The sequence below is a fragment of the Lagenorhynchus albirostris genome, chromosome 21, assembly GCF_949774975.1.
Source record: "Lagenorhynchus albirostris chromosome 21, mLagAlb1.1, whole genome shotgun sequence".
NCBI lineage: Eukaryota > Metazoa > Chordata > Mammalia > Artiodactyla > Delphinidae > Lagenorhynchus > Lagenorhynchus albirostris.
In genome coordinates, this window is record NC_083115.1 from 17,786,146 (window position 1) to 17,811,815 (window position 25,670).

The following is a 25,670-nucleotide window of genomic DNA, read 5'->3' on the forward strand; positions in this document are numbered from 1 at the left end:
ACATCAGATCTACAGCATTCATTTCTTTTCTCATTTGGGCCACAGCCCTATTTTAACTTATCTCTTTACGAAGAATTAAGGAGCTTACTGGGTTTGGCTACGTTATTGTTTGGCTGGGATCTTTTAGAGTCCATGACCAGATTCTGACCAATCTGAATTCATATGGAAGACAAACCAATAAAATCTAGACAAATTTTTTAGTCATTTGATTTACTCTTATCCCAGAAATCGTAATTCGGTGAAGACAGAGTCGCAAGAGCTTTGAAGCTATCTCCTTCACAGGCCTTGACTGAAATGGACTCCCAAACGTTTCTTCTTTTGTTAAAAAAAAAAAAAGTGTCCTCTACAGGACCTTAGCTGTGCCCATAAGGGGAGCTGAAAACACATGATTTGTGCTGGTGACCAACCACAATAACCCCAGAGATGGATATTGTGCTGCTGGAATTCAAAGTCATTTCCCCACCAAAAACACACACACACACACACACACACACACACACACACACACACACCCTCTTCTGAAATACCTTGAGGAGTGCAAAGGTGTCATTTGTAAAAGGTCCTGGGATGGTCTGAGAAGCCACCACACTCCTGGTGGAAACTCCCTCCACCTTGCCTCACCTCCACCCAGATTCAACACCCTGCTTCCAAGGTGACAGGCTGTAATACGTCCTAATTTTAGCACTGCCTTCAGCATTAAACTGTGAAGCTGCTTGGATTCTATTTCCTCTCCCCATACTCATGAAAGTACTATGTTTTACATAAACTGGCATTTCTAATTCCAATGTTTCACAATGCTGGTGGCTTTTTAAAAAATCTTCTAAGGTAATGGCTTTAATTCAATTAATGACTATAATTTCTTTCTTTGGTCTCTGGCTACAGCTAATACTGAACTCCCAAAACTTCATCTTTAAGAAAAAGTGTATATTTTTAAAAGCAGGGGAACACAGTGATTTTCCTCCCTGGGGACCCTCGCAATGTGAATCTGGGCACTCACTGTCATCTGGGGCCAGAGCCCTCACCGCCACTGTGATCTACTCTTCCAGTGCCTCAGCCCTTTCCCAGTTCTCTGGGCTATTCCTAAATCCCATTAATCCGGTCAGAGCACATTTATCATCCAGTACATCCATTAATCAGTGACACAGAAACTGCTGGCGCGCAATTCCCCTCGCATTCTCTGCTACATGCAACTCACGTACATCTTCCCAGAACTTCTGTTCCAATTATAGTGCGCCCTCCAGAAAGTTCAACTGCTTTTCTGGCTAACTCGGCAGTTCTTTTCAACACACTGAGATGAAAAAGCCTCAACGGGCTGACTTGAAAGGGGAGCAAAGTCAAGTTCATAATGATCAGATTCTGATGTTCCCATCACGTAACTTTAGCTCTCGGCTCTCAACAGACAATACAGTTGTATCATAAGAATCTGAGGACCCAACCAAATGCTTTGAAGAGTTTACAATCAAACTTCTTGTCCTGAATCAAAAAGCATTTAGTAAAGTACCTATAAGCACATGTCCTATCTCCCTTATTAATGACTTCTGGGTAAACACTACCATGGATGTTACTGTTATACAAATGATCTCCTTTCACTGTATACTTCCAAGACACTGAACAAAGGAACCCTACAGTTCACACAAGCCACATACACAAGAAACACCTGTGTAGATTTTCATACATTTACAGCATAGTAAGCTATAAATTTCTTAGACTTAAAGCATAATAAGCTAGAGTTCTAAAGACCCTAAGTTGAGGGATATATAACCAGAGAGTAACTGATAGCATATATTTTTCAAATCAGCCATTCTTCCCACAACACTTCAGGAGGTTTTGTTTAGGAGAATCAACATATACATACCCCGAACATTCACTGGTGCTAACAAAGGTCTAGTCAGGCCAAGCTTGGGAAATACATATCACTATCAAAAAGCAACAGAAACCAAACCTTAAAAGCCCCCCAATAGGGAAAACTGCCCTAGAGCTGTTGGATATCAATGTTTTCCGCACAAAACCATTTGTGGGTTTTGTCTTAGGGCTCAGTCAAGGTGGCTTGACTACCACAGTATCAGAAGGGCATAGTTTGGGATGATTTCACCCCAAAAGTGAAGCACAACTAAAACCCCCTCCAAGATAAAAACTATGAATAATGAAAGAAGCTCATACAGTAAGTAACTCAGACAGAGGCGCCCCCCTCAAAAGACAAGGAACTCTATCAGATTTCTTGGCCTCCTCTGAAGGCTGGGATAATTCCTAAAGTACTGTAATTATGAAGTCTTATCCATATTTCTTCAACACAATCTGTGAATGTCTTAAGAGTGGGTCCAAGCTGAATGCCGAGCCGCTCTGCCCTACCTGGCCTTGCAAGGCGGATGAGAGAGATGTAAACGTCATGGCAGTCCCTTTCCTGAGGGATGATGAGCTGTAAGAGCTGAAAGTTCTTGCAGCGAATGAGCAGAGGGCACCCGGTAGCCGTTGTCGCCTGTTTCTCGATGGTGGAAATCTGACTGTGAAGAATCTACCACCAAAAGTTAATGTGGGTAAACTAAGCACAAATAACAGATACAGAGGACAAAAAGTAACACAGATCTCTGAGCCACACACATAGACAAGAAACACTCCCTGACCTTCGCTGGCTTGCACTCAGATGACAAGAATCTACGTGTCTGGGGTAAGAGCCCACTGTCTGAATTTATCATTTTATTTTTCAGTGCCAAGCTTTCTGATATCCAAGCTAATTATATGAAGCAAACTATTCGGCATACAATTCTGCACAGGTCCAGGTAAGGGAACATTTGGGCCGTCAAATGTTGCAATGCACTGAGTAGCTAAAATTAAATAAGGTCATGAGAAATTAGTAAAGTAAACCTTGCAATCAACAAAAGTTAGAGACAGCTCCGCTGGGAGGTACCACCACGCTCCTCAATTCCACATGGAATGCTCTCAAGTTCAACAGCAACGTGAGATTGTTGTTTTCGAAGCTCTTGGTGGTCAGGCAGGCTGCAGAAGAGATTTACTTGAAAGGAAATCATGCTGAAGTGCTCTGGCGTTTCAGGAGGGTCTCTCTCTGCTCAGTGGCAACACTTCATTCTTTAAATTCCTCTCCACTAAGTAGTGCCTGCCACCTTCTGCTGAAAAGATAAAGTCTACAGACTACAGAAAAGGCAAAATCTACAACTCAGGGACTCTGGTTCTGGTCATAATGTCATGGTTGGGTGGCTATATAAAATAAGAACTATCTAATGGTCTCATTATTTATTATGTAGCAGAAATACCTGATGATGGGACTGTTCCCTAGACGTTTTTTTCTTTTTTAAGTTATGAGAAAACTGCAGACAACATAATAAGATGACTAAATGGCCTGCATTACAGGATGCTACAAATAAAGTGGATTGCACATAAAGCACTGTGGAAATGCTGTATCTGGTACACTAACATTATTGAATCTCTACTTGACAGCTGTGACACGAAGCACTTACAGCTCTGGCTATTTCTATGTCTCTGATGATGTTCAAATAATTGGTGCTTAAAATGAGTAAACAGATCAAGTGGATGTGCCCCTTTACAGAAAAAAGGCAAAACCCACATTCCAAGAAGAGTCCTCTGAACACCCAAACGCCAAATCCCACCCTCCTCACCCTGAGGACAAACAAAAAAAGAGGGGGTCAAAACTTGTTACTTAAAACAATGGAAAACACATAAAGCCAACAATGAGGAATGCATACCCATGTTTCTTTCCTTGTGTCAGGTGCATTTTCCACAAATATGACATGAGTAGCCGTCAAATACAAAGTACCAAGGGCCGCCTTTTTAGAAGATATTCGATCTACCAAGCGGACATTTTCAACCTAGAGAAATTAATGTGACAGGGTTAGAGGAGAGCAAAAAAGCTATTCACAAAAAGCAATCAGTAAGTAATCTCGAGCTTAATCCAAATATGATTTTGAAAATTCTCCCAATAATAAAAACCAAAACTTTCCCTCTTAATTAGATCTCACAATGATTCTGTATATCAAAAGATAAAAATTCACCAATTCCTTAAATAGAACCTTAAATGTACCACAAAAGAGTTATAGACACTATTTTTTTTTAAGATCTTTCTTTACTGGAGTATAATTGCTTTACAATGTTGTGTTAGTTTGTGCTGTATAACAAAGTGAATCAGCTATACGTATACATATATCCCCATATCCCCTCCCTCTTGCGTCTCCCTCCCACCCTCCCTATTCCACCCCTCTAGGTGGTCACAAAGCACCAAGCTGATCTCCCTGTGCTATGCGGCTGCTTCCCACTAGTTATCTATTCTACATTTGGTACTGTATGTATGTCCATGCCACTCTCTCACTTTGTCCCAGCTTACCCTTCCCCCTCCCCATGTATAGATCCTATTCTTTAAGAATACCCTTTCTGTGTTTTAAATAGGTCAACATTTTTACCTCACTGTAATTATGTAATTTTAAGGCAGGAAGCATACACATGAAAGTTGAGTTTACACATTAACTATATATGAATAGCATTCTATTAAAAAAAATGCATTTTCCTATGTGTTTCTCAGTTGTAGAAATGGCCCCAAGGTTATCTGCTTCCATATAAACTAGTAGGAAATACAAATATACATACAGGAGCAAAAAGTATCAGAAGAATGTTCTGCAATGCTTAGCAAGAAAATCTACCAAATTAAGATGCTAATATTTATAATAAAATCTTTCTAATAAATAGAATGCTCACCCCTGAGCTAAAATTCAAACTGCTACAGGAGACTTCTGGAAACAACTTTTATCAAGTATACATCTCTGAAATGTAGAGTAATTTCAAGAACATGTGCATCGGGGTCATTTCAATATGAAATGTAAAGGAAATGACAAGACAGTTTCTACAAACGAATAAAGCAGCAACGACGACTTCAATAAGGCAGAGCCACCCCAAACACTCGATGAACATTCTAGTAAGGATGGCAGTGCTTAGCAATGCTACTTACTACTGCCAAGGATCAACCATCTACAAAAAGATACACTACCAAACGTAAGGTAGATAGCTAGTGGGAAGCAGCCACATAGCACAGGGAGATCAGCTCGGTGCTTTGTGACCGCCTGGAGGGGTGGGATAGGGAGGGTGGGAGGGAGGGAGACGCAAGAGGGAAGACATATGGGAACATATGTATATGTATAACTGATTCACTTTGTTATAAAGCAGAAACTAACACACCACTGTAAAGCAATTATACTCCAATAAAGATGTAAAAAAAAAAAAGAAAAAAGACACTGGCTCAACCCTCATCCCTCAAATCAGGATGGTGACTTGCTTCCATGAGGCAGCTGAGAGACTAGTGAATCATATGTGCTCCATTCTTTCGTCTAACATAGAAGCTGTTGTGCTGATGCAGTTGGAGAGCCCAAGGCTTCTCAACTGCTCCAGGAAGCCCTGCGGGGACAGCGGACTGAATGGATACCCCCCAGGACCGTCAGGACAACTCCAAGGGCAAACATCACTCCACACATTCCACTGCCTCAGTTTCCTCTGAGCCCTTAGAACCAAACTAGCCTTCTGGGAATAGTACTTGAGCGTCTTGTCCCACTTCTTCCCAATTTCCAGGGATCTAATGAGGCAAATAAACAATCAGGTATTTACTATAATTGGGGGGCATACAATTTATGCGGGGGGTGGTTGCATCATTCCTGAGGCCTAGTGAATGTCTATGTGTATCAAGAATGGTCATTCAACAGCAGTGTTCTTAACCTACCAGCTTATGGTTTTAAAAAATACTTCTTTTGAGGGCTTCCCTGGTGGCGCAGTGGTTGAGAGTCCGCCTGCCGATGCAGGGGACACGGGTTCGTGCCCCGGTCCGGGAGGATCCCACATGCCGCGGAGCGGCTGGGCCCGTGAGCCATGGCTGCTGGGCCTGCGCGTCCGGAACCTGTGCTCCGCAACGGTAGAGGCCGCAACAGTGAGAGGCCCGCGTACCGCAAAAAAAAAAAAACAAAAACTTCTTTTGTTACTACAGTGCTCCACATTCTTTCACATGGTTATTCATCAGTCTGTCTCTTTCGTAAATGGTCCTCACATCATTGGTTTACTTTCATACCAGGTGGTCATCATTTCTTATACATTCATGAAAACTGTTTATATAGTAAGGATAGTAGCCTATGGCTTAATTGTTATTTGTATGTTTTATAACTGCCTCTTTACCAAACTCTTTTACTAGTTCTAATAATTTTTTCACCAAAGTCTCTTGGATGTTCCGAGTAGACAGGAATATTTTCCGTAATAATTTCTCTCTTCCTTTCCAATATTTATACCTTCATTCCCCTTGTTTAATGGCATTAACTAGAACCTTCAGAATAACAGTAAATAACAGTGGTAACAACACTCTTGTGTTGCTTTTCATTGGTTTAATAACAGTTTTATTGAGACAGAATTCAGATACCATACATTTCACCCATTAAGAGTATACGACTCAACGCTTTTTAGTATATTCACAGCACTGTGTAGATCAGCATTGTGCAACCACTACTACCGTCAATGTTAAAGCATTTTCATCACCCGAGGAGGAAACCCTGTTCCCAGTAGCACTCAGCCCTCTTTCCCCACTAACCACCTCAGCACTAGGCAACCAGCAATCGACTTTCTGTCTCTATGGATTTGCCTATTCCAGACACTTCATATGAACTGAATCGTACAGTCTGTTGTACTCTGTGACTGGTTTATTTCACTTTGCATCATGTTTTCAATCCGTGTTTCAAGCAAAGTTCGTCCATTTGTAGAATGTGTCAGTACTTCATTTATTTTTACTGTCAAAAATATTCCATTATATGGATATACCACATTTTAATTTATTTGTCAGCTGATGGACATTAGGGTTGTTTCTACCTTTTGGTTATTATTACTATTATTTTTTAAAATTATTTATTTATTTTTGGCTGTGTTGGGTCTTCGTTTCTGTGCGAGGGCTTTCTCTAGTTGCGGCGAGCGAGGGCTACTCTTCGTTGTGGTGTGCGGGTCTCTCACTATCGCGGCCTCTCTTGTTGCGGAGCACAGGCTCCGGACGCGTAGGCTCAGTATTTGTGGCTCGCGGGCCTAGCTGCTCCGCGGCATGTGGGATCTTCCCAGACCAGGGCTCGAACCCGTGTCCCCTGCATTGGCAGGCAGATTCTCAACCACTGCGCCACCAGGGAAGCCCTGGTTATTATTAATAATGCTGCTATGAACATTCTTATACAAGTTTTTTCTCATACAAGTTTTTATGAGGACATATGTTAGGTGTATATATACCTAGGAATGGAATTGTGCCGGTTCATATGTAACTCTTTGTTTAACCTTTTGAGGAACTCCCAGACTATTTTCCAAATCCAAAGTGGTTGTATCATTTTACATTCCCACCACCAATCTATAAGGGTTCTAATTTCTCCATGTCTTTGCAAACCCTTGTTAAATAATTTCTTTTTTTTGATCATAGCCATCCTAGTAGGTATGAGATAGTATCTTGTGACTTTTAGTTGCATTTCCCTAATGGTTAATGATGCTAACATCTTTTCATGTGCACATCTGTTTTTAATGGGAACACTTCCTATATTTTACCCTTGAGTTTGATGTTGATTTTTTTTAAAAATCACATAGTGGAAGTGACCTACTCCTATAAGAGTTTTGATTTTTGAAAATGAGGAATGAACATCATGCCTTTTAAATATATATTTGGATGAATATTTACTTTTTTATTTTAGTCCTGTGCTATTAATAATAGTAATAGATTTCTTAATCCTTAAAGAAGTCTTGGATCTTGGTATATGACCAGCTTGGAATCGGTGTGTTAGTGTTTCAATACTCCTTATATTTTATCTGCTATAATTGTTTTATTCTTGTTTTCCCTTTTGGTTTTTTTGCATCTATGCTTTTAAGAAATCATTACAGTTAAAATTACATAAATTAATTAGGAAGCTTTCAACATACAAATTACTTAGTATTTGAAAGAAATATGGGTACTTCTTTATACAGAAACAAGACTTTAATAATTCATTCAATTTTTTGTGCAATTATAGATCTGTTCAATGTTTCTATTTTTTACTAAATCTCATTTTGATATCTATTTTCTTTTCAAATTATCTTATTGCAGATTTTCAAATTCTTTACAGTCTTTTAATTCTTGTCTGTGGGTAAATCCCTCTGTCCTTACCCCTTCTCTCATTCCTAATATTGTGAACTATGTTCTTATTTCTTTGTGATTAGGTATGCATATGTTTTTCTTCTAAGTAACAGGTCTTGGATTTATCAAGTTAATTTTTCTCTTTTCCAATCGTTACCTTCTGCTTGTGTTTGTTAATAAATGTTTTAACATGCTTTCCTTGAGTATATCATGTGGTTTTTGTTTGTTCACTTTAATTATTTTTATAATTTTTTTTTTCTTTTTGGCTGCGCCATGAGGCATGTAGGATCTTAGCTCCCCGACCAGGGATCGAATCTGCATCCTCTGCCACAGAAGCATGGAGTCTTAACCACTGGGCCACCAGGGAAGTCCCTCTTTGCTCAGTTTTAAATTCTTGACTTTAATAGCTCATCAATTTTCATTCTTTTTGATTAATAACAAGCTTTAAGTCCAATCATTTTCCTCCAGCTAAATCTTTGGCTGCATCTTATGAGTTTTGTTTGCAATATTATCATTTGCAATATTATCATTCTTTCTAGGTAGTTTATAACTGCAGTTTTTACTTCTTTTTTTTTTTTTTTTTTGCGGTACGCAGGCCTCTCACCGTTGCGGCCTCTCCCGCTGCGGAGCACAGGCTCCGGAGGCGCAGGCTCAGCGGCCATGGCTCACAGGCCCAGCCGCTCCACGGCATGTGGGATCTTCGCGGACCGGGGCACAAACCCGTGTCCCCTGCATCGGCAGGCGGACTCTCAACCACTGCGCCACCAGGGAAGCCCTTTATTTCTTCTTTGACCCAAGAGTTCTTAAAGAGAATATTTTTCAATTCCCACGGGATTGGATTACGGTATTTAAATTTTTGTCATTAAACATTCTATTCTGAAGTCACTATGAGAAAGATATCATGGAAGAGACTGTGGGAGGAGAAAAGCAAGGGGATATATTATTTTTAGGACATTTCTATGAGGAAAAACTCATTTGCATGCTGAAATGTGCCTAGCTAAATTAACCAGAGGTCCAGGATTGATATACCAATTAAAAATATCTAAAACCAGAATGTAAATAATTCTCTCTGCACTTAGAACCAATGAAACAAAACTTTATTAGGGTAACCACATTGAACATAAGATACTATTTTGAAGCCAAAGTATTTAGTATGAATTATTCTCCCTATAGAAGTGAAGAAAGCTATACCACTTAGATTATTTTTAGAAAACCTCAGTGGAACAGAAGAAGGTTTGCAGATGGTGGTAGGTTAAAACACTTAATGAGATTTTTCCATGTCTTTTTGTTAACTTTGGATGCTGCCGCAGGAAAATTACATTTCAAGATTTGGCAATCGTTCTCACAGGTCTCACAGCTGTCAAAAGTAAGGCTGAAGGGGAGGGAGGGAAAAAAAAATGAGGGAAACACCAACAGCATGATTTCCCAGTGATGTAATAAAAGAAATGAGTAATAAAAATTAAAATCCCGTAATCTGAGAATTTCTGTGAAGATGGGAGCACTAAAATTGGGACCACCACGTGGTTTACACTAAGACAGCCAGAACATTCTTGACTGTGATGCTAGAGTCAGTCAATTCTAGAAAAAATGAAATAAATCTCAAGAGTTTGGGCGCCATGATGAAGACCCATTGGTTCAATAACGCTGCCTCACTGTCGAGCTGACTTAATTCTACCTCATCTACACATGTAATAAACTATATGGTAATAAGGCTTCTTTCATACTTGGAGAGATAATGACTCTCAGGAAACCACCAGCTTCTTTTTTTATATATATAAATTAATTTTATTTATTTTTGGCTGCGTTGGGTCTTCGTTGCTGCACACAGGCTTTCTCTAGTTGTGGTGAGTGGGGCCACTCTTAGTTGCAGTGTGTGGGCTTCTCATTGCGGTGGCTTCTCTTGTTGTGGAGCACGGGCTCTAGGCTCACGGGCTTCTGTAGTTGTGGCACGTGGGTTCAGTAGTTGTGGTGCACGGGCTTAGTTGCTCCACGGCATGTGGGATCTTCCTGGACCAGGGCTTGAACCCGTGTCCCCTGCAGTGGCAGGTGGATTCTTAACCAGTGCGCCACCAGGGAAGCCCAGGAAACCACCAGCTTCTTAAGACAAAGTTATTGCAATTCATTTGCATGTTCCTGGGAACACCACGCTTAAGACACACTTGGCATTCGTGCTCTGCAAATGGCAATTCATTTATGCAAAAGATATTACACTATTATCATTAACTCTTGAGTGTACATTTTTCACTTTCTGACATTTCCAAAAATGGAATGTATCTTATGATGAATGTGGTAAGAAGCCACTGTGGCATTTAACTGGCAGCACTTTTTCTTTCTCTGTGGTAAATCTCAGTGCATTTTACAATCACTGATGTCTTAGGTTTGCTGAAATGCAGTTAAGTTATTAGTCACTGGCATATAAATTATATGTGAAATCACGGGACTGAAAGAGGTTACCTCGGGAGAGCATGCAAAGTGACAAGAGGAAAGACCTGAGGGCATCCACACTTAAAGCTCTGAAGGAAGAGGAGGAATCAGAAAAGCAAACTTGGAGGAATGGCCAGTTAGGAGGAAAATCAGGAGAGCGTGCTGTCAGGGGAGAGGGTGCAGAGGGAGTGGTTTAAAAGGAGAATGTTTATGCCGATTGCTGCTGAGAAATCAAGTAAGGCAAGAACCGTAAAACGCCCATTGGACTCAGCATCACGGAAGATGCAGAAGGGGTCGTGGGAGCCCTGGGATCAGAAGCCATAACACAACGGCTGGAGGAGTGAACTCACTAGAGCTGAGAAAGTGGAGATTCTACTCTTCGTGGAAGTGAGGTCAGAAGCCAGAGCTGGGAACCCGACCACTCAAACTCCATCCCGGAGTAGCAAAAGACCGAAGCATGCAAAGAGCTTTCCAGAAGCAATAGGCAGGTCAAGACAAAGCAGCCTAAGAGGGTTGCCAACCAGGGGGCGTCTCACACTGTGATGCACACAGGAAATAAAGTAACTCCCATTCGGAGGAAACTGTGAGAAATACGTTTTAAAGGATTAGAAAAAGGAGATGAGGATCACTGGACAAGGATTTGTTTATCCTGCTTGTACTGAAGTCTCCCCAGTCCTACAAAGCTTCTCCTCCAGCTTTTAAAACTGGTCTTTTTAAAAATTAAGAAACATGCTTATTTATGCAATGTTTAAAAATTCAGAAATACAGAAGAGGGAAAGAAACTCACCCTAGGCCCATAATTGAAACACAAGCACTGGGACTTCCCTGGGTGCAGTGGTTAAGAATCCACTTGCCAATGCAGGGGACACGGGTTCAATCCCTAGTCCAGGAAGATCCCACGTGCTGCGGAACAACTAAGCTCGTGGGCCACACCTACTGAGCCCGCACTCTAGAGCCCACGAGCCGCAACTACTGAGCCCACGTGCCACAGCACCTGAAGCCCACGCGCCTAGAGCCCATGCTCTGCAACAAGAGAAGCCACTGCAATGAGAAGCCCACTCACCACAACAAAGACCCAACTCAGCCAAAAACAAATAAATATTTTTAAAAACCACAAGCACTGTGAATCTTTTGGTGTATTTTAGAAAATATTTATACCTTATTTTAAGCATTTTTTGATTACGTGGCAAAGTGCCAGGGGAAAGAAACCCAAGGATGGGGAGGAAAAATCTAATCTCTGCCGTTGCTTTACTGAACCTTTCCTTTGCCCCAAATCTTCAGGAAGGTAGGTTGTATACTGTACTACCTTGATGGGTTGGACAAGGGCTGTGTAATTAAGTAAGAGGCGGGTTTTAATACAACACAGCTGAGTCATGGACCAGAGGTGCCTAAATGGATGGTGAAACAATCTATAACCTGAACTAATTCAGTGGGAGCAGAAGATTATGCTAGAGGAGACTGTGAAATTGCAAACATCCAAGGGAACCGGCAGAAATTCTGGGAAGAGCTTTGGAATTCTGAAGGGAATAGAATGGAGGTGTTCAAAATAACTACCAACATGGCATGGGTCAGGCCAATCCCAGCCGTCAGTTGGCTCGTGTAAAAATTACCAAAATAATAATAATAAAAACAACAATTAAACATTTTTGGAGAACTTACTCTCTGCCATGCACTGTGCTGTCACTGCATATCTGACCTCAGTTAATCCCCACAATAACCCCATGAGTTAGGTCCTCACATAATCTTCATTTCACTGTTACGTTTAGAGACCTGACAAATCTTCCCAGGTCACACGAGCAGTACATGGGAAGGCTCAGCTTGGAGCTAAGGTCTATCCAGCTCCAAAGGCCAAGCTCACAGGTCACCGAGGCTGTGGACCCTGGTGAATGCCTATGAGGTCATTCTAGTTCTGTTACCCAAAATTAATATGTTTAGGATAACCAGTTAACAATTATTTTAAGCAACTTTATACACGAAATTAGTATTTGAAAACAGAATGCTGGGACTTCCCTGGTGGCGCAGTGGTTAAGAATCCGCCTGCCAATGGCAGGGGACACGGATTCGAGACCTGGTCCGGGAAGATCCCACATGCCGCGGAGCAACTAAGCCCGTGCGCCACAACTACTGAGCCTGCGCTCTAGAGCCCGTGACCCACAACTACTGTGCCCGCACACCTAGAGCCCGTGCTCCACAACAAGAGAAGCCGCCGCAATGAGAAGCACACGCACCGCAAGGAAGAGTAGCCCCTGCTAGGCGCAACTAGAGAAAGCCTGCGCGCAGCAACAATAGACCCAACACAGCCAAAAATTAATTAATTAATTTTAAAAAAACAGAATGATTTAAGAGAAAATTATATTGTAAAACGATATTCACAAACCACTATGAGAACATTCTTCTTTGAGATAAACCCAAAGACAAAAGGCCTGGGAATGGGCTACCGGAACCCAAATGTTGGCACGAGGACACGTTCAGGATTCTCAGAACCAAAAGAAAGAACAGTAAACATCCAATTCCACTCAACAAAATGCCTTTGTGTAGCACGGTGTTAGGTTCTGGGAAGAAGAACAAAAGGCTGAATAGGATGGAGTCTTTGTCTCATCCTGAAGAATCTTACAGACTCAATGGAGAAGGCTGTGCCCCAGTTTAATAGCCTTTTCATTCCCATCCCTGCTCTGCTGAGGTTAGATTGAGAGGAAAAAAAGCTTTCATCAGCTTTTCTAAGCCGAGGCTGAAAAGCCTCAGTGAAAACATGGGGCCCCTCCACGGCACTGCCAGCCCTGAAACAGGACACAAGTATGGCTGCATCCTTCCCCCATCCATCACAGGGAGACACAGCCTCTCCTCAGCCATTCTCCATTGCACCACCTTCTAATTTCAATCTAAATAGAAGTCTTTACTTTCTACCCTGCAGGTTGAATACTGGACTACTGAACATTTTGGGGTTCTAGAATCATCTCTATCTGGAAAAGAAAAGCTGCTCTGCAGGACAGGGAGTCCAAAGTGCAGTGTAGGGTTACCTTTTAATGAAAGAAAGGAAGGTGAACGGCACTGGGCACCAGTTTTGCTTGGGCTGAAGGTGAGTCCTCTAACCCGTATAAAGCAGGCTGAGGGTCACGGCCAGTCAGCCAGGGGAAGAGATCCAGAGGCTGCGGAACAGGGAGAAATCAAAATGTCTGCAGCGGCCAAAACCGAAGACAAGTTTATGTTCTAATCTAAGAAAAGCAACTAGATAAATAGTTTGTCGTGCTAAATTTGGTATCATGACATTTTCTAAGTCCAGCAACATGAAAAGTAAAATATTTGTCTGCAAGTCAGGAGGCCTCGACTCTGGTTCTGGTTCCGGTTCTGGTTTTGAAAGGGAACCGTTGGGTGCAGGCAGCTGAGCGACTCCGTCTGGGTTCTGACTCCTGTAAAGGACCTACAGGTATTTAATGCCTTCCCACACTTGCACAGGTTAACTCAGAGGTGCTTCAGAGAGACGTTAGAAAACCCAGAAAACAGCAGTTGTGAAAATACACACGATAATGACTCAATATTAAATCTCAAGAAATTTAGCCCCTCGGTAACGTGGTTGGCCAACAAAGCTCTCGCGATTTCCCAAAGAAAGGAAGCCCCAGCCTCGGCCACAGCAGATGCCACAACACTCTCTGAAAGTGGCCCAGGGGCTGCACTGCAGCCCAGTGTTCGGGGCCCAACGGAGAGAAGCCCCCGAGGGCAGAGCCCGGCCTCAGGTATCCACCGTCTTGGGTGCAGAGGCTGTGCTGGCTTCAAGCAGTGCCCACTACCTGCTCACGAACGAACGAACTGCTGAGAATCACAATCAGGCCAATCCAGGACTTTTCTAGAAAAGCTGAAGGTAAAGAAGGAAGCACCGTTGAGGAAGATTCCTCTCAACTTCTCCCTTGAGCAGAAGGGACGAAAGAAGGGTAATAATAACAACAACACTACTCACATTAACTGAGCAACTGCTGAGTATCAGGTATCGTACTAAGTGTTGTCCGCACACTATTTCTAAACCTGGCTGAAAACTAGACATAGTGGTCCCACTGAACAAATGATAAAATACACATGCAGCCTGTAGACCTACTGCCCAAGGCCCCGCAGCTAGAAAGCGGCAGAGCCAGATTTCAGACCAGAAGTGTCTGACGCCCACACCTGTTCCCTAGATGTGTCCCCATACTTTACCCCCTCGGTCCAAGCCTAACACTGTAAATCCTCCATTTTCCCTAAAATTTCAACGACAGAGTTACACGGTTAACACGTAAAAAGTTCTGACTAGGGCTTCTCTCATGGCGCAGTGGTTGGGAGTCCGCCTGCCGGTGCGGGGGATGCGGGTTCGTGCCCCGGTCCGGGAGGATCCCGCGTGCCGTAGTGCGGCTGGGCCCGTGACCCATGGCCGCTGAGCCTGCGCATCCGGAGCCTGTGCTCCGCAACGGGAGAAGCCACAACAGTGAGAGGCCCGCGTACCGCAAAAAAAAAAAAAAAAAAAAAAAGTTTTGACTAAAGCTAAAGCACGGATAAATCGGTGTAGAGCATTAAGTTAAAATGGCCACGTTAACACCATCTAGTCACTTCTCTGGTCTGGAGGGGTGCATGCCCGCCACGGTACTGAGGAGGCCTGGGGAGCCTGGCTCCCACGTGGTCCCAGGACCAGCTGGCCAGAGTCATGACAGGTGCTCTGGCCTGTTTCACGTCATAAGGTGCCATGACCTTGTGGCAGCAGGAGAACCACGTCAGGAATCAAGGTGCACTTCTCACCAGCCATGCATCAATTTTAGAAATGTTTCATTTATGGTAGATGTCCCTGTGGCACTAAGTAGGATTATTTTTTTAATAAATTTATTTATTTATTTTTGGCTGCATCAGGTCTTCGTTGCTGCAAGCGGGCTTTCTCTTGTTGCGGCGAGCGGGGGCTACTCTTCGTTGCGGTACATGGGCTTCTCATTGCAGTGGCTTCTCTTGTTGTGGCGCACAGGCTCTAGGCGCACAGGCTTTAGTAGTTGTGGCACGAGAGCTCAGTAGCTGTGGCTTGTGGGCTTAGTTGCTCCATGGCATGTGGGACCTTCCCGGACCAGGGATCGAACCCGTGTCCCCTGCATTGGCAGGTGGATTCTTAACCACTGCACCACCAGGGAAGGCCAAGTAGGATGTTTTAAGTTTGAACCCAGAGCTCCTGGACAATGAATGATTCCACCTGCGAGTAACTACATGTGTGAGAGAGAAAGGGGAAAGGCGTCCATCTCTGTAGTTATGAATAAACTGTAATTACTGACAAACAAGTTCATAACAGAGACTTCGGAGATTTCATTCTTGCTCTCAGTGAATGCTCACCTCGTGTCTGTGATTCCATTTCCCCTGTTACAGTAGTGGTAATGACAGAGTTTGCAAAAAAGATGGGCTACTCAATGATAGTTGCAGAATATTTTGACATAGATGAAGAAAAAGTGAAGCAATAAAACATTCTTCAGACCACTTGGAATTGTCATAATCTCTTATAATAGGGAAAACAAGCATCTGATTTTTCCAATTTAAAAAGAAGTACTTTCAGGCTTCCCTGGTGGCGCAGTGGTTGGGAGTCCGCCTGCTGATGCAGGGGACACAGGTTCGCGCCCCGGGCCAGGAGGATCCCACATGCCACGGAGCCTGCGCGTCCGGAGCCTGTGCTCCGCAACGGGAGAGGCCACAACAGTGAGAGGCCCGCGTACCGCAAAAAAAAAAAAAAAAAAAAAGTACTTTCAATACTGTATTGTATATTTGAAAGTTGCTAAGCGAGTATATCTTAAAAATTCTCATCACAAGAAAAAAATTGTTAACTATATGAAGTGATGAGTGCTAATAACACTGTGGTAATCATTTTGCAATATACACATATATCAAATCATTATACTGCATACCTTAAACCAATACAATGTTCTATGTCAATTATATCTCAATAAAACTGGAAAAATAAAATCACATGGTAGGAACTTCCCTGGCGATCTAGCGGTAAAGACTTCGCCTTCCAATGCAGGGGGTGTGGTTGGATCCCTGGTCAGGGATCCAAGATCCCACGTGCCTCGCGGCCAAAAAACCACAACATAAAACAGACGCAATACTGTAAAAAATTCAATACTTTAAAAATGATCCACATCAAAAGAATAAAATAAAATCACATGGTAAAATGTCATATAATAAACTTGTTTGCAAAATAAATTTTAATTAAAGTAATTAAGAGATACACATTTTTCCTAGTTGCATAAAGTTGCTTGAACTCATAAAAGGGGGAAGTCACCAGACTTCCCTGATGACGCAGTGGTTAAGAATCCGCCTGCCAATGCAGGGGACATGGGTTCGAGCCCTGGTCCAGGAAGATCCCACATGCCGCAGAGCAACTAAGCCCGTGAGCCACAACTACTGAGCCCTCACGCCAACTACTGAAGCCCGCGAGCCTAGAGCCCATGCTCCGCAATGAGAGAAGCCACCGCAATGAGAAGCCCGCGCACCACAATGAAGAGTAGCCCCCCCCACTGCAACTAGGGAAAGCCCGCGTGCAGCAACGAACACCCAACGCAGCCAAAAATAAGTAAATAAATAAATTTATTTAAAAAAAAAACGGGGGTAGTCAGGAAGCTTCAGGAGTTTTCTAATCTAGCCGTTTGGTAGAAAAATCAGAAACACCAATCCTTCTCCCAAAAGGCAGATTTAATCTGTTTAAAACTATAAAACTAATGAAAGTCTTTTCCCAGGACCATTTTATTCAGAGGTCAGATATTGGAGAAGAAATGAGGGAAAGGCAAAAATCACAAAACACAATCCAAGAAAATATATGGCATGTAACCAGAAGAAATACTTAAGACATCCTGCCCTTCATAAAATTTATAAAATATCTTTGACATAACACAGAGAGAGATGCGGGTAGGATACACACATTCAGACTGCATGAAAATAATCCTATTTTCAAGCTGCCTGAAAAATTAAGTCTTTTAAAAATGTATCCCGCTATGAAGCTGAATTATTCTCTAAAACTTAGTCAATACAGTCAGATATACTACAAAGCAAGGCACCTATTAAAAATCCCTGAGACGGCTGCCACCCATCAGTTTAACCTTTGTTAATGTAATTAATTTATTAATTCATGTCATTAATTTGTTGAGTGTCTGTTCTGTGCCAGGGACCCAGACCGGTTACCCAGAGACTCCTAATTAGTAACACTGCCCACAGATTATGTGACTCCACCTCTGTCAGGACTCTTCCAGGAGCAAGAGACAGAAGTCTCAACTTCATACCGCTGCAGCCAAAAGGGATTTTAATGAAGCATTTAACCATAACGATCAGACTGGCCAGGGGTTCAAAGCCCCCAGCCCCACCCCCACCCCCGCCATCTCTCAGCAGGGGCCCCTCCCTCTCTGCTGGCTCTCGGCTCTCTGCTCACGATGGCTCCAGAAACCCAGCCTCACCGGATGTGCTCCCCGCAGCCCATGCAGCCTCGCGGCATTTCACTGGGTCCTACGCCTACACTTAAGCCAGTCACAGTGGTCACAGGAATGACCTGATGAGTGGCCCGGTTTGGGCCACACAAAAGCACACAAACTGTGGGCAGAGCAGGCGTGGCCCTCAGTGAGCCCGGGAGAATGCACGGTGAGCTGCCAGAGCCCGGCTCACGGCTACCACGCCCTCTGTTCCCAGCTTGTCATCCTACTTCACGCCTTTGTCACATCACTCGCTGTTCAAAGCCTCAGTGCTCCCAGTACTACTGATCAGGGCCTCCCACAGCCTGGCAGCACCTTACCTTTTCAGCAGGTTCCTTTTTTAATACCCAAAACCATCGCCAACATCATACAATAGAGGCCACTGATTATTCTCCAAAGACATACTGAGCTACCATAATCTGCATATGCGCAGATAACCCCCATGCTGCTGCTTCCTCCGACAGCATCTACCAGCCTACAGAGCCCGCCTCCTCAATCTTACCCCGTCAAGCACCAACTTCTGTCCGGACAGAGCCAGTATCAGGCAGGTTAACTGAAGTGGGTGGGTTCAGATCTGGAAAGACTAAAACCCAGTTTGAAACAGACTCATAATCCAAGGAGTGTAGACACACCCATGGGTAGCTATTGGTAGAAAAGTTCATTCCGATAACCTTGATCTAATTTTCAAAAGTAAGAGGTAAAAGAATGAATGGGTTTATCCAGAATATTCTGTTATGCTAGTTGCACAACAGGACAATGAAAATAAAGATTCTGAATTGTATGCATGTTATAAGGATGTTTAGTGTGTCAGCTTTCAAAGTGAAGAATTTATGTATTTCCCCAATTGGCTGGAAAATTTAAGACCTTTCTCCACACAAGAAATAGGTACTTGACACACTTATTTCTACAGATCTACAAATCTCCAAATAATTCCAATAAATAAGGTTATACTCTGAAAAATATAAGTTGTGGGAAATTTGCTTTTAAAAGAAGAAAAAAGTCAGTCAACTTTCCTATATAGAAAAGGATGTTTTTGGGAATCCCCTGGTGGTCCAGTGGTTAGGACTCGGCGCTTTCACTGCCATGGCCAGGTTTGATCCCTGGTTGGGGAACTAAGATCCCACAAGCCACGCGACACGGCCAAAATTAAAAAATTTTTTTGATTTAAAAAAATAAAAAAAGGATATTTTTATCCAGCTTAAGCCAAGGTAAAGGAAATCTCTTGATGATTTCAGATAGCCCTGAATGCCTATAAATGGGCACAATGTTGAGTTCCATCTGCCTATACAATTGTTCAAACAGTTGATTTGGGACTTCCCTGGTGGCGCAGTGGTTAAGAATCCGCCTGCCAGTGCAGGGGGACATGGGTTTGAGCCCTGGTCTGGGAAGATCGCACATGCTGCGAAACAACTAAGCCCGTGCACCACAACTACTGAGCCTGAGCTCTACAGCCTGCAAGCCACAACTACTGAGCCCATGTGCCACAACTACTGAAGCCCACGCGCCTAGAGCCCACGCACCACAATGAAGAGCAGCCCCCGCTCGCCACAACTAGAGAAAGCCCGTGCACAGCAACAAAGACCCAATGCAGCCAAAGATAAATAAATAAACAAATAAATAAATAAAACAGTTGATCTGACTGACATTCAACTAAATTTTAAAAATTCCCTGAGGGGGACAATAAAGCTAAAATAGTAAGTGACACAGGCCTATATAGCTACTTAAGAAATGAGATTGCTAGCAATTCTTGGAAAAGACAGAGAAAAGAAAAGGGAGCCCATTTTTGCTCAGGGGAAACTATAAACGTTATGCCAGCAGCCAAGCTCATAAATAAAGTCAGGCACTTGAGAGATCTGCACAGGGCCCATATAATTTATTTTGGTAGGATGACCCTGGATGTGTAGGCTTAAAAGAACATGCGCTGTTGAACAAGAGGACAGTCTCAGGATTTATTTCAACACCACCTCAAAATAACCTCAACCAAAAATACCATTTTCAACAAGCATAAATAAGAGAAAAAGAGGAAGAAAGAGATTAAGAGGAAAATAAATGAAGAACAGATGCTGGGCCCATTGTGACTCAAAGAATAAACCTATGGAACAACCCATTAAAGATAGCTGGCTTCAAAACAATAGTATTTCGAAAACTAGAATAATATTGGGAGAATAAGACCTAGCTAGGAGGCAATACAGAAGGCAAAGGCTTATCTTATGATGATGATTTTCCTCTAAAAATATTTCTAAAATTCTAAAACGCTTCTGAAGTTGACATATTTTTGACAAAGGCACCACGAGCAAAGGATTAAACCGTCTACTTACATAGCTCTACGGAAACTATGGGAAACCAGTTTTCCAAGGGCAAATTGTGCCAAATGGAACTCATTGCTGGTCCAAAGAGAGGAGACAGCCTGGGCACAGAGAGAACCGAATGGTATACCCCCCTGCCCCTCCCACCGTGTCCTGGCAAGTATCGATGCCAGAGGGCAAAGGGGTACAGCCTGTCCACGCGGGCAAGGCCAGTTTCCAGCCCATTTACACATTCCCATGCCTCACCCTGGGCTCCGAGCCCCCAAGGACAAACTCTATAATCGGCACCACATTTTCCCCTTTCTCATCTTACAGGACACCCCTTGGGAGCCCATCATTCCCATTCTGGGAAATGAGTTTACAGCAGAATGCCGTGCAGACACAAAGATGCGGAAGCCTCTTCTGAGGCCCAATTAGAAAGACTGCACAACTGTCCTGTCACAAAGAGCTCTGAGGTGCCCAGGAGCGTGAGGACACCACTCACCCAGCACAGCATATCCCCTCCAGCCTAATACCCAAGACCCGCCTCCTCAGCACTGCCTCCCTTTGACCATCCCAGTCCACAGAGATCATCCTCTCTGTGGACTGGGAATTGCTGTGGCACTTCTGGTCATTACTATTTATTTCCCATTTATTCTGCACTGCCTTATTACATGCTTTTTTTTTTTTTTTTGTGGTACGTGGGCCTCTCGCTGTTGTGGCCTCTCCCGTTGAGGAGCACAGGCTCTGGACGCGCAGGCTCAGCGGCCATGGCTCACGGGCCCAGCCGCTCCACGGCATGTGGGATCTTCCCGGACCAGGGCACGAACCCGTGTCCCCTGCACTGGCAGGCGGACTCCCAACCACTGCACCACCAGGGAAGCCCCATTACATGCTATTTTTACTGAACCGTTCTAACTGTTTCCCAGAATGCATATTCTCAAGGAACGTTCTTTTATTTCCAATATGCCCTGCAACCATGAACAATGCAGGCCCACACTTACATTAGAACTGTGAGAAGAAGGAAAAAGGAGATGCAGTCCTTGGCTTATGGCATCCTGAAATGATGGACCATTACAATGATATCAGAGCAACATGGCAACCCCTCGACGAGAGGCTCCTTGAGGACGGGCACTATGTGTTTTTCATCTTTGTGCCCTAATGCTTAGCACACGCATGTGCTAAAATATTCGTCCAGTGACTGAAAGTTAACAGCACTATGGTAAAAACAAAGTATGTGAGGGCTTATAGGTAGATTCAGGTATGATTAACCAGGAATGCTCTGTTTTTGAATTTGAATTTTCAGACAAGGTAAGTAATATTCAGTGATGGAAGATGTTGCAATGACAAGAAACAAGGAATAAAGACAAACAACAAAACAAAACAAAACACCAAACTTCATCTGCAAAGGTGAAAACTAAAACTAAGTGCCATGGGACTAAGAGGTTTTACCTTCTTCTCCATAGCTGGGGTACAGGATGCAGCTGTGGTTGAACAAGCAGTCTTCAAAAGCTGCTGTGAACACAAGCCAGCAGGTAAAAACAAAAGCTGCACCATTAAACTAGATTAGAGATTTTTAAAAAGACAAAATAAAACTCGTCTTCACACTGGGAAGACGTTACCCAGGTGGTATAGAAGCTGACAAGTTTCAAGAAACTTTAGGTCATAAACTCTTCATGTGATTGCTGTGATTATATAGATCTTTTTTTTTTTTTTTTTTCCGGTACGCGGGCCTCTCACTGTTGTGGCCTCTCCCGTTGTGGAGCACAGGCTCCGGACGCGCAGGCTCAGCGGCCATGGCTCACGGGCCCAGCCGCTCCGCAGCATGTGGGATCTTCCTGGACCGGGGCACGAACCCGTGTCCCCTGCATCGGCAGGCGGACTCTCAACCACTGCGCCACCAGGGAAGCCCTATATAGCTCTTTGTAACATTCTTTATTTGAAAAGTTGAGACTGTGCAAGACACCATGTCTTGCCAGTTTCTGGGTACACTGTAGAACTAAATTTGGAGTTACCATGCAAGATTTTTTTTCGTGCTGTCATTTGTAATGTTTCGCGAGAATCCTTGGGGTTAAAGTTTTGGTTACAATGTTGCTTCACTTTTTAGAGCCTGACAGTCCTTGCAAAATGAAAATCTGTGAACTTGGTACTAAATCCAGGTATAACATTTTTTTTTGGAAGCCATATTTATATTTTCTTGTAAAGTACTTTTGAATTAATAAAATATTAGCTTACATGTGAGAGCACCGAACCCGAACCACTAGAGTACCAGGGAACACTGGCTTAATTGTGTTAAAAAATAAGACAGATGTTAACTAGACTTATTGTGATCATTTTACAATGTATACAAATACTGAATCGCTATGTTGTATACCTGAAACTAATAATACTGCTATATGTCTCTTACTCCTCAATTAAAAATTTTTTCACAAAAAAAAAAAAAAAGAAGAAAGAAGGCTGTTGAAAGATAGTGAAGCTTGGACCCAGTCACATTAAACCATTTCCTTGATTCATTCCTTCAAGGAATCTTCACTGTGCACCTTTCCTCTGTGCCAGGCACAGAGCGCTCTGGATGCTGCGGCTACAGCAGGGGACAAGACGACGTCACTGGCACGGGGAGCTGGCATTGTTTGGGGGGGCAAGGGAACAGGCAATGACAAATAAACAAGCAAAGCCAACAAACAAACATACGTGCATGCCAGAAGGTGCTAGGGAGGAAACGGAAGCAAGATAAGCAGTTGCGTGGGGAGGGGCATCAGCATGTCCAGGGACTTCCTCTCCTATAAAATGATTGGACATTTCAGTAGAGACCAAAGGAAGTGAGAGAGCCGGCCACAAGGCAATCTGGGAAAACAGCATTCCAGCCCAAAGGAACCATTGCAAGACCTCGCACAGGAAGATCTTTGAACAATTCAAGGGGCTACAAGGAGGTGGGACGTCTGGACCAGAGTTGGTGTAGAGTGGGGACGAGTTGCCACAGGCAGCTGGGGCCATCTGTCAGGCCTTCCAAGAGGATGCTAGGACACTCACTGCCTTTCACTCTGAGTGGGCTGAGAAGCCCACACTGGAAGGTGTACAGGGGAAGAAAGGTAGCAGGATTTGGCAGATAAACCTTCTAGAAGTGGACAATTTTCCAAGGTCTTGACTTACAGTGATTGTATCTATATTGCAATATTGGAATATTTTTTGTTTGCTTGATTCTTCCCTACAACGTAAGTTCCATTAGAGGTTCCACTAGAGAGCCTGTCTTGTTCACCACTGGATGGATCTCCAAGGCCTAAAACAGCACCTGGCGTACAGAAAGCACTCAAGGAAGAGCTGTTGAAGGTCCAAGTGAAAGAATACCTGCATGAATAGGGTCTTTGAATCGATCCACTTAGCTCAAGAAGGCAGAACCCCTTTGGTACACCACCACTACTCATGCAGGCTGAGCAGCTCACTTCCATGTGGAAGTCAACTCCACCTTGACCATTCGAAATAATCTGTGCTTTGCTACATGCCCCGAGGAATGAAACTTTCTTTCAGAGCTTGGCAGTAAATTTCTTTCTCCGGGAATCTGTGATAAACAGTGTTTTAATACACGAAAAAAAGGAGAAAAGTAAACACACAATTTTTATAAAGTTGTCACAGCCTGCCACAAAACGTTAAGTGGGGTTATTTTTAAACTATTTTAAATGGCTGAGGGAGGAAGGGTTGGGCCTATGTCCTGGGAAGTACTTTAACTCCCAAAGGCTTCAACTAGCTGTCCACTAGCTGTCCACCAGGGGAAAGGGCACCAGAAAATAGTTTACACTGTTCTTGGCCTAAGAAATATGGTACAAAATGAGCTTCTCGGCCTCCCTCTGAGTGTAACAGAAGAATACAAACGGAACCATCACACGGGACAGAGTCACGGAACCCTGGGTGTGTGGTCAAGAGGTTTAATTTCATGCATATTTCACAGCTTGTCCCATTCGGAATGGAAAAACCAATAAAAATAAACTTTAAATAAGGATAAGAAAATACGTGCACATCTGTTCTGTGAAAACAAGCATTCCAGACACTGTGTGCCTGTGGAGATATGACAGAAGTGATAACTAAACCACATCAGTCAATAATGTGAGTTCAAGTGAGAAATGTTGAAATTCACGAATAAATAAATAAATGTCCAGAGTGGACATATGCAGGAGGTTACACATTCATGTCTTGATCATTCCTCACAAGCATTCAAATATTTCAAGGTATGAAATGTCTTAATGGTATCCCTTTTGAAAGCTTTAATGCAGACACCAATGTTACCATGTTACTTTCATCCACTAAAAGAAAAAAAAAAAAAAATCAGACCGTTTTCTCAGTTTCTTCCCCACACATCCACTCCAAAAAGATTCTCCCTCTGGGATCCTGGATGTCACTGAGGCTTCTTCTCCAGGGAACGGAGGCCACTGACAGAGGCTTCCTGAGCAAAACTTGACACCTTACCTAAAATTCACGCGGTTGATTAAATTAACATTTTTATAAAAGAAAACTATGCTCTCAAGTATGGGTGTGAACTAGAGTTGGGTGACAGGAAGGGACTCTTTGTAGAGTGCCCTCAGGGGAAAAACTAGTCAACCCCACTGTAAAGTGAGGAAATGGATGAGTAAATCAAATGAAATGTTTGGATAAAGAAAAAAATTTTTATTCTCAGATTTCATAGAAGTTCTTCCAGCATACAAACCGGTGACCACCTCCTCTGGCAATGATGATGGTAATAAAATTAAGAAAAACAGCTAAAGTTTACTAAATGCCACATTATTAAGTGTTTTAAATGTATTCTCTCATTTAGTCTCCTAATGAGTTACAGATGAGAAAATCAAGGCTTTGGGAGACCTCAAGTGACTCAATCAAGGCCATATACATAGCTACAGTAATCAAGATTGTGTGGTACTAATTAAGGATAAATACGGAGATCAAAGGAATAGAACTGAGAGGCCAGTAAAAAACCCAGGCATCTATGGTCCACGCAACTATAGTGAATTAATTTTCCACAAGGTTGTGGAGATAATTAAAGGGTATAAGTCCTTCAATAAAGGATGCTGGGACAACTGGAATCCCACATGCAAAAGAATGAATGTAGACCGCTATCTCACACCATACACAAAAATTAACTCAAAATGGATCAAAGACCTACACTGAAAATCTTTGTGATCTTGGATTAGGCGATGGTTTCTTAGATATAGCACCTAATGTACAAGCAACCAAAGAAAAAATAGATAAATTGGACTTCATCACAGTTAAAAACTTTTGTGCTTCTAAGAACAAGAAGAAAATGAAAAAAAGACCCACAGAATGGAAGCAAATATCTGCAAGTCATATATCTGAGAAAGATCTGGTATTCAGAATATACAAAGACTTACAACTCAA

The 25,670-nt window shown here is 42.9% G+C and overlaps 1 protein-coding gene across 2 annotated transcripts in view; it reads right to left on the reverse strand.

Annotated features, from left to right (window-relative positions):
* The window catches only part of MTMR7 (myotubularin related protein 7), a 94,420-nt gene that overhangs the window by 53,121 nt on the left and 15,629 nt on the right, over positions 1-25,670 (reverse strand). The window contains exons 2-3 of one of the 2 annotated variants that reach the window (XM_060136365.1): positions 3,720-3,842; positions 2,350-2,512 (exon numbers count right to left, since the gene is read on the reverse strand). In XM_060136365.1, coding sequence (XP_059992348.1) covers positions 2,350-2,512; positions 3,720-3,842 — 286 coding nt within the window. Of the gene's footprint in view, positions 1-527; positions 649-2,349; positions 2,513-3,719; positions 3,843-25,670 lie in introns of those variants that run through there. The other variant, XM_060136366.1, reaches the window with a different exon arrangement.